Genomic DNA, 10,641 nt, shown 5'->3' with positions numbered 1-10,641 from the left:
TATATATTATATGAGTGATATTATATGAGTGATTATGAAAAAACATAAAAGTATACAATATGAGCATGACAATCATACAAGCTTAATTCATCATCTGCTTTTGATAAACCAGATATATTTTGGTTTTCTTTTTTTTAAATCATGCACAATTTTAAGAATTTTATCTAGTACTACCTTTTGTGTAAGAAATTTTTTGCACAATTAATTTGTGCAAATTTAATATTAGCGTAATGACATAGCATTGTTTATTAGCAGTGTTAATTTTGTAAGCATATTTCCGATAACGATATCCACGAGTTATACGAAACATATTATTCATAATTCACAATTACGAAGGAACAAATAGTGTCCGATCGAAGATATTGTATAACTATCCGCGTTATTATCAAAATGGCGATAACCGGAAATATTCGTGCGTCGAAGTTGGATAAATTTTAAGTTACGTAATTCCTCGTGCAATAAGCGATAATTCAGCACATATGCGTCACCGTGTCTTGAAGTATCAATTTCTTTGTAAAAGGTATCTTTAATACGATAAATAACTTTATTTTTTAATTAAAAAATTCTATTTTTTTTTTCAGCAAACGATTAGTTGAAATATTGAAAATATTGAATGTACCAAAGAAAATATTGTTCTATTAATTTTTAAAGATAATATCATTTATTATTTATTCTAAATATAACTTATATTTGAGACTTTTAGATAGCAGAGACCTCTAAAAGCCATTTTATTCATTTTTTATCAGTCGAATCTTTTAGTTTCCAGTGCAATGTAAATACAACGCAAATGAAATAAAGAAATAAGATTTAAAAATGAGAAATAAAGAAATTTTACTTTTGAAAACCTACAACATATTCAGAATAATATATCCAAGCTTTAAATTGTGTAAATATTTATACACGATTAACAAAAATAAAGATTCTTAATATTACGAGTTACATTTATTACGTTATTTACATTCTAAATAAATTGTAGCTCGTAACACGGAATTAAAAATGAAGTCTAAAAACATTTCCTGGAACATTTCTCAAACTACAACAAACATCAAAATTTCTACAGTCTGTCAGACTTCACCCTTACCAGCTATAGGTTAATCCCCATGTGACCGTGAAGAATTATGAATAAAAGGGAATGAGTTACAGTTTTATGCAACAATTTTATCAGTAAAAGGCAGTTCAGTTACATAAGCAGCTAATTTAAAAATCGTAACCGACTTTGGTAATGCAGTTGATCAACTTTTAAACTACTGCTCGAATTACCTTGACATTTCCAGTCATGGAAATGAGTCTAATTTGAAAGAAACAGTTCCAGTACCTTCTATAATTATATAAGGTATGATCCATAGTAAAAAACTGGTGGTCTTTCAATCTTCCGCCTTCGAAAAATCACCTAATTTGGCTGAAGGTAACAGGAAGAGAATAAAAGACTCTCGCTATATAGCAAAGGGGATATTGGCCAGTAAAAAATCGTTGAATAAAAGGCATTTATAAATGATTTCGTCAAATTATTTCTCACGCGTCGTATCTGGAAAAAATTTTTCGGGAAACGTTGCTTTTCGCTGTATCATTATATGAAGTATTTGCAAAGTATGAAAAAGCATTGATTTCTAAACACAGGTGGTTATTACATCATAAAAACAGTAATTGCAAATATTTGATACATAATTCTTACCAGATTATTCATAATATACTACATTTTTTTAACCACGTTATTATCAGAAGCTGTTTAGCAGTGGTCTCGAAAAACCTGTTGGAATAACGTGAACGAAGTAATAGTTCAACGTAAGAGGAAGTATGATTTCGTAATAGGTTTACGAATATCGTGTCCATGATTTAGGATAAAGTGATTTATAGCGAGGTATGCGAAGGTCAAGAACATTTGTAGTCAATAATTCGCATATATGTGTAATTCGCTGCTTAATTAGGTCAATCGAATTTGTTTAGCTATTTAAATTCAATTAATCATATTACATTGAAATATTTCCGAAATATATCTCATTTCGATATAACTGTGTGCTATGGCTTTAGCATACAATTTTTTTTATTAGGTATTTTCAATCAGTAGTTAATAAATTTTATTATATTCTTCAGTAATTCATTTCCCCTATCTTGTGTTAACCATGTTAATTTGTTTTACAATATGCTAAAACAAATAATAATAGTTATTACATATACTACGATAATGTAATATTATATATAACAATAATTATAATATATAATATATAGTAATAATATTGTTATTATATTTTAAAATTTTTCTTTATTGTAAGTTAATTAAATTAATTTGTTTTGAAATATATTATAACAGTAATCTTGATTAAATTAATAATACCAACCGTAATTTAAGTTTTTGATTAATTCTAAATCAATAGTTTAATTCATTATATACGATAATCTCTATGTATGGAAAGGAAAAAGTTAAGTTCTTCTTTCTTTTAATCATGTTAATTTGGTTTACAGTATGTTAAAATAAATAACAATAGTTATTACATATACTACGATAATGTAAAATTATATATAACAATAATTATAATATATAATAATAATAGTCTTGTTATATTTTTAAACTTTTCTTTATTGTAAGTTAATTAAATTAATTTTTCTTTTAATATATTATAACAGTAATCTTGCTTAAATTAATAATACCAATCGTAATTTAATATTCTGATTAATTCTAAATCAATAAATTACTATAAATCTGTATGTATAAAAGGAAAAAGTTAAGTTCTTCGCGGAAGAACCTATTCTCCAAGTCTAATTTTCTCTATGACATTAATTGCTAGGAGATATTAATTTTATAAAACGCTTTGCACAACAAGGTCATGCTTATGACCTGAATGATCATTTAATACTTACTTTTAGTTACAAATATGACAACGTTTGCGTTTAATTATGAGTTAATTACTGAATTTCTATGAAGCCTTAAGTAGACTTTTCTTTTTGCGATTGTACAAAGACTGTTTTTAAGAGCTTTTGCATTTGCAGATACGTAAGTACACGTTTACGAGCAAATTATAAATAATCTGTAATGAAATGAATTAAATTAATGGCATAACACGAAATTCTAAAATAAATAAAATGAACAGAATAAATTTATCATACTAATATCAATGATAGGAAATTGTATTTTGTCTTTGAAAAAGCGAATAGAACAAGTAATAAATGAGAGAATACATGATTTTTCTTATTCTTCATTGATGTTGATATTGCACCCTTAATGTCTCTTATTGAATAATGTTATTTTGTCTGAAAAATATATGCGATCTTGAGCAGGTAATATTTCATTAATTTTTTAAGAGTTTAAATGAATATTTATATTTTATGTACGTGTTAATAGTGATTACACTTTAATGGCTAATAAAATAAATTAAGGAATTTTGCTTCAGGGAGTATATAAGAAAAAGAAATTCTATTGAAAAATTGCAAAAATTAATTTGCAAACGCAATTTTAATTCAAACAATTACTCACATTGATATTTGTCTAAATATTTATTAAGAAATGAAATTTGCTAAATAATGGAAATTTAATTTGTCGATAAATTAATTAAATTCTTTGCTTAAATACAAAATATTTGAACAAAAGATAAAAAGACTAGGTACTTAATAAGAAAAATCAAATCAATATGAAAATGTTTCATATTTGGAAAAAGTAAATGCTTTAGAGAAAGTTTAAATTCGAGTGAACAAAAATACAGTATAGTACAAAACACTTTTCGTTTATCGGATAAAAGCTTGATTTCTGCTAACTATCGCTAATGGACTACGAATCACAGAAGCTGTTAGACGAATAATGAATTATGAATTATTAGAATTAGGCGTACATTAGAAACATCTTGTATTTTCAATCTTGAATCTTCTTTATCGCTATTATAATTCAACAATACATCATTGCACTGATCATCATTATATTTTACCAATAGATCACTGCACAAGGTAGTCTCTTTATAAATTCTGTCAAATAGTATCAAAGTATTTTCATACTTGAATTGAGAAATTGTAATCAATTGTAAACAATCAAAATTTGAATTATATAAAGCAGATTATAAAATTTCATTTTTGTAACAAGAATATTACAAATTACATCCTCTAAGATCTTCAAACAACCTAATATATATTTATATACGTATATATAATGCTTTACTTTCACACGTGTTTAATGTGTCTGCCAGGTGTCTAGTTTACATATTGCATGTTTCAAGATTCTCGGTTAATAAAGCCTCTGGTGAATACTAAAACCGTAATGTGAATGAACCACGACCTCTAATCGTTTTAGTCAGTGTATATGTAACACTGTTCGTTATTCAAACGCATCAACGAATGCAATAGCCACTGAAGAAACATCGACCAGCTGCTCGCCTTATGCAATTTCGTCGAGTTTGCCAATGCATTGACAAGACAAATGGAACTGCCTTTGAACGACAAGTGTAAACAAAAATATAACTAAAAATTCTTACAAAATTTGCCAAAACTCGTATTCTATCTAGAATTCTAAAGATTCTGTTATATTAAACAATGAAAAATATACCCCCACCGTCAAATTTGTTTCACTAAATTAGATTTGCAAATATTTTGAGTACTGAAAATTTGCTACGTGTATCTGTTACTTCGTAATAAAAATCCGTGCTCTGTAATGGAGGAAGGAATTAAGAATTATAGCATAAACGCGCGTATATATGTGTCAATGATGCAAATTGGTTAAAATACTGTCGCAGACGATTTGCTTAGTGAGGTTAAGTTGACGAAACAATACCGTGATATCGAAATATTGTCATAGACGACTTGCCTAGCCGACGAAACAACGCCATTTAGAATCGACCAAGGATAAATGATAGACACATTATTTCGAAACAAACAGTCGCAGACGTGATATATCCGGTCCTATTGCCAGTTCGCCGGCCATTGTTGCAATGCCCGCGGTTTCGTTACGACAAAATGGCGGATATTGAGTTCATCCTCTATTGCGGTTACATTTGCACTTCGAATGGACATTAGCGGTCCGTTACGAAAACGTCTATGACTTTCACTGAAAGTTTATTTGCATGCTACAATGTATATAAAAGAGTCTAAGAAATTCGTGCCTTCACAGCTATCAGGTATGGTTTAATAATGAACTCGCTAGTTTCAAGTTGGTAGGTTGACAGGTGATTTAACGGACATTAGTTCAATATAAACGCATTTCACGCAATATTTTGCATAAACGCTTGTGGAAACAGGAAAAGATAAGAACATGAATGTGAAATATTAGGAATGTTTGGGAAAAGGAATCTGGTATGGAGTTCGACTAGACGATCGATTAGCATATTACTATTAATTAGAGGTTTTGCTGGTGAAGGGTTAGATATATAGTACATATTAACTGTCTACACAATTATTTTGTTAATCATGTGCAGTTAATTCTACTGACTACAATATCGTAACCAATAGAGATAATTAAGGTAATAACAATAAGTTCGAAGTAATAAAAAATAATTGACAGGCTGTCATAAACTTCGACATTGAGGAATTTAAAAATCGGAATAAATTTCGCAGACGTAATTAGGAATATGCCTACTTACAATTAGTTGCTCCAGTTTTAGTTGCAACAGAACCTTTTAATATTCATAGTTGTCACTACTTAATAATCATACGACGTGTATTATATTCGAGTAATTATACACATGATTTCATACCTATTACTCCAACTGTTTTCATTTCCATCGTATTAAAATTAGCGTGCTCTGTTCGTTATGAATCTGTGTTGAAATCAGTTTGCAAACTCAATATCGTTCGATCTAATGTACAAGCTATTAAGAAATTTATTAGCTTCAGTTCATTGGCTTCTACAGTTTGAATTGTACTTTTTTGCATATGCATGCATATATTAAATTAATGGATTTAGACTATTATTAACTGCGGAGAAGATTTTAATCATGTAAAATGGTTTCTATATGATTAATTATATTATATAACTGCTACTTTTAAAATCCGAAAATTTCTAAAACTATATCTAAGGAAATTTTAGGTTTCGAAGCAATTGATTCGTTATTAAAGTTGTCTAGATGACTAAAAACATGAAAATCTACCCAAAGGAAAGTAGCTACGAGTTTACAAAATTGTAGGCATAATTCAATAATAATAATCAGCAAAATCAATAAAATTAGAAAACAATTCAACGATATGTACAATATTCATATTACATTTATCGGTGATATTGACCGTGGTGGCGCTAGTGAGTTAAATGGCAAATCGTCTTAAATCTATCATAAACAGTATAAATCAACGTCATAATGAAAAGTCCTATTGTTTAATTGTACTTTTCACTATTATTACACGTTACTTATGCAATATTTATATGATTCACTGATACTACATATTTATAATAAATATACCTCAAATACAATACTATCATTGAATTATTTTCTAATTTTACTCATATAATTTAAGACTTTCTTCGTGCTATATACGTCATTATCGATACAAATATTTCAAAGTGATACGCATATATTACTTTTTAAAAACAGCACATGTAAACTTTCAAATACTTTCATGTACGAGTGTATGTTCTAATCTTCCAAATCCTTATTGCGATTATTCTCGACGCACAAGATCTTACATTATTGTGCAACAGTTGTCTCCATCTGTTCCCTATTGTCCTTTTATAAATTTCATCTATTCTTCCTATATTTATGCACAATATATTTTTTCTAGAACTGAGAAGTCAAATTGAATAAGTAACGAAAGATCACCAATCTTGAGTTTCACGAATCGGCATTGAACTATCTCAACATTCAGGTAACCTTCGTTAAATGCTAAATTTATGTCCTCAGCAACCTTTGCAAGACTTTTCCAAATGTACACTCATAAAAAAATAATATAAGTTGAATATTTATGACGGCTGATAATGAGATATATATATCTTTTTTACTATTCCACGCATGTTTTTTCTTCTTTAGTGTAGTTAATAATAATCGACTGTGTGACAAAAATTAATCGATGACGTTAACTACTTTGAATTCTCAGGAAGTACTCAGAACTACGAAAAAAATTTCCTTTTGGCAAACATTTTGTATGAAATTAAGGAAACAAACTTGTAAAAAAACTTGTAAAATAATTGTCTTGCAACAAACTGTATCCTGTTCTTAATGATATATAGCTGTTTTATGGAATTATTAAATTTACCTCAAAACGGGATATTAAATGTTTAAAATCAGCTTTTTAAAATATTAAGAATAAAATGGAGGACACACATAGAATGAAACGCTAAATGAGTATATTAAAAAATTATTTGGCAATAATGATCATACTAAATTCTACATTAGGATTAGCAAATATTTAATTACAATAAATATTGTAATTACAACCCCCTTGAGCTATAAAAACACCGGAAGTACAATACATAGATACTGACCTGAAAAATTATTATTAAAACGAAACAAGCATTGTAGAATATGAACTAGAAGTCTTAAATTTAGACATTAACTTCAGAATAAAAAAAGAATTAATATTTCCTTAACCCTAAAATTCCAAATCCTCAAAAAATTGCAACTTACATAAAGATTTATAATATTTGAACACATAGTACATTATAAACTATGTATTATGTCTTTTATAAATTGTACTTACATGTGTACAATGAAATACTATTAAAATATAACAATTTCAAACCTAGCTGCCCATTAGAAATTCTAATATTAATATTCTCATGAAATCTTGGAAAATTACAAAAGAAAGAAAGAAAGAAACCTAAGCAGATCTAAGTACTTACGTATGTATATCTACTTGTAGATCTAGTATAACTATACGAAATGTCGTTAATAGTACTTTGACCTTTTTGAAAATCTCAAAATGTCATGTCAGATTACTATCAGTAGCATAACTACCGAGATTGCAGAAAAAGATCGTGTTCATAGAAAAGCATTTCAACCTGGGTAGCCACTCATCAATGTCAGGACCACCGATGTCGGTATAGGCTACTCTTACGTTGAAACCTTCGGTTGCACTCAAGGCACGTACACGAGTGTTACCTCATTGGGATACACCTAAACCCTCGTGACAAACGAACGAGAGTGAAAGTCTTTCTTAAATCAACCTTGCGTCGATCTTGATTCCACAGGTGAAAGTTGAAAATCCCTCGATTGAACTTGGACTTCTATTGCTCTAGTTTACATCGTCTTCAGGGAGGAATACTTTCTTTTCAATCGAAATATGCGATTTTATTGTACATCATATATTGCAATACAAAGTATCTGTGACTAAAATTTTCATAGTAATGATATAGACGTAAACAGAATTTAATAAACTTTCGCATTATGGTACGGAATGATTTCGGTATGGTTTCGATTGATGATATGAAATATTTTGGCTTCGAATTTGACATAGCAACCCCATCCATTAAATTCTATGCTGCTGACAGTTATTATCGAACACATTAAAGGAAAAGAAACGTGCATCGAATAGTTAGAAGATATACGTATGAGCGAAACATTGGAATCTCATTATCATAAGGTTCATCATGAATATTCAACTAATATTACCTTTTGTATAACTGTAAACTTGGAAAAAATACCGCAAAGGTTGCTAAAGACTACCTTTTTAGCATTTAGCGAAGATTAACTAAATGTTAGGACAGTTCAATGTTGATTTATGAAATTGGTGATTTTTCGTTACTAAAGGAAGTAAAAAGAATGTCGAAAAATGGAATCGACGATATCAAGAGAAGACGTGAATATCCTTTCCTTGAAGAAACTCGATATTTCGTATTCTGATTATTCATCCCAATAAAATTCTTCCGTCACTCGAGATCACAGAAACGGTTTAAACCTGTTGGAAACGATCCCCTCGATAGAATTAGTAATTGGAAAGACATTCTTTAAAAGAACCGTACTACGTAGACATTCGAAAATGTATATTTTTAGAATTTTCTGAATTAAAGGCAATTCAAACTGCCAATTCAAAATTTTGCACGTTCATTTGTAACAAACTTTAATCGAATTTCGCTGAGTTAACACTATACTATTTTTGAAAATTATCCACTCATAGCAGTTATATGTTAGTTTCGATTTCTTTAGATGAAAGTGTAGCACAATTATCGATTATATCTTCTTTTGCAGAATATATATCTCTTAAAGCATAGAACAAATATGTTTTAAAATATAGAATAGCTATCCCTTAAAACACATAATAACTAACCCTTAAAATGTAGGATGGACATCCCTTAAATTACAGAATAAATACATTAAATTATGCAATACATTCCCCTTAAAATATAAGAGAGATCCTTTAAATTATAAAACAGATATTCTTTAAAATATAAATAGGATAGCTATCTCTTAAAAAATAGAACAGATATCCTTTAAAAATAATTAATTATAACAAATATCCTTCAACATTAAACCTACCACGACTACAATGACTTTTTTAAACTTCTAATAACAAATTCTGCATACAACGTCATCGCTTTTTCTTTTGATGCATACGTGTAATTAATTCTTCAATATCTCCTTCTATTTAATTTTTAAAGATTTTCCTCCTTTAATTCTTTCATCCATCGGTTATTTCACTGTTCGTGGTAGATTTACTGCTAAAACAGATATTTGAAATATGCATATAATTAAGCACTTACATTTGCTTTTTAGATGATTTTTCCGAGGAAATTGATCGAGAAGCAAGGAGATTGTTGCAGATCCTTACAGCATTCGATCCTGGAGTTGGACGAGTAAGTCCAGAATGCAAAAGGCATGCAGACATTTTTCACCAGGAACTCGCGAAATTTTCTTTATGGGCCCTGAAAAGTAAGCATAGCAACATTAGAATGTGTAAATTATGAGAAATTTCATTCAAATTCATTTAACATTAACCCTTTTTCATTTTCGATTACATATCGGATTTCAAACTAGTTATGTAAGATGATTCTCATCTTTTCATATAAATTATTTTATGGACAAAGATGATAAATTATATAAATAAAAAATCAGAAAGAATTTAATGAAAAATTATAACGAATCAAGGATTGTAATGTTAATCAATTTTTTATTTCTATTTTATACAGTTTTCAATATTTTACGAATTGCGTTTTATCCTATATAATAATTTCTATTAAATAAATCAATAACTTTGTTACAAATTAATAGAGTTCCAGCCTGCATAGTGCATCATAGCGAAAAATTAGCATTTTGTTAACTATTAAACTCATTTAGAGTTATTATGTTTATATTAACATTAATCTTATTAATGTTATTTTACCAACCTTATTATTTTTAATATTATCTTATATTGATTATATTATTGATTATTGATTACATTTAGTCTTTATATTATAATAATTGTCATACTTATATGAAATAAATTTAGATTCTACGATATATTTATATTTGTAAAAAATGTAAAAAATAAGAATAAATATATACATTGCAAAATTATAACCAGATCATTACGATTAAAACCAACATGGTTGATTATAAACGATCATACCTATATATTTTTTTAAACATCTACTATACTCTCAAAATAAGATCTAGAATAATTTCTGAATGCTCTCTTTATCTTTCTCATATTTCATTTATTTCGTATACTCATAATTAAATCTTGCTTAGAATCAGTAATAAGAAAAAATATCATAAGATAGAATTTAGATAACCTAAATGTATTGAACAACTTTTCCCT

The 10,641-nt window shown here is 28.1% G+C and overlaps 1 protein-coding gene across 1 annotated transcript in view; it reads left to right on the top strand.

Moving 5' to 3' along the window:
- The window catches only part of LOC108551531 (nose resistant to fluoxetine protein 6), a 21,240-nt gene that overhangs the window by 4,004 nt on the left and 6,595 nt on the right, over positions 1 to 10,641 (top strand). Inside the window, exon 2 of the mRNA XM_017905738.1 lies at positions 9,615 to 9,770. Coding sequence (XP_017761227.1) covers positions 9,615 to 9,770 — 156 coding nt within the window. The remainder of the gene's footprint in view (positions 1 to 9,614; positions 9,771 to 10,641) is intronic.

Source organism: Eufriesea mexicana, unplaced genomic scaffold (assembly GCF_001483705.2).
Source record: "Eufriesea mexicana isolate 0111107269 unplaced genomic scaffold, ASM148370v2 scaffold4395, whole genome shotgun sequence".
Classification (NCBI taxonomy): Eukaryota; Metazoa; Arthropoda; class Insecta; order Hymenoptera; family Apidae; genus Eufriesea; species Eufriesea mexicana.
The sequence above is the reverse complement of the archived record's forward strand: the minus strand, read 5'-3'. Positions and strand labels throughout refer to the sequence as shown.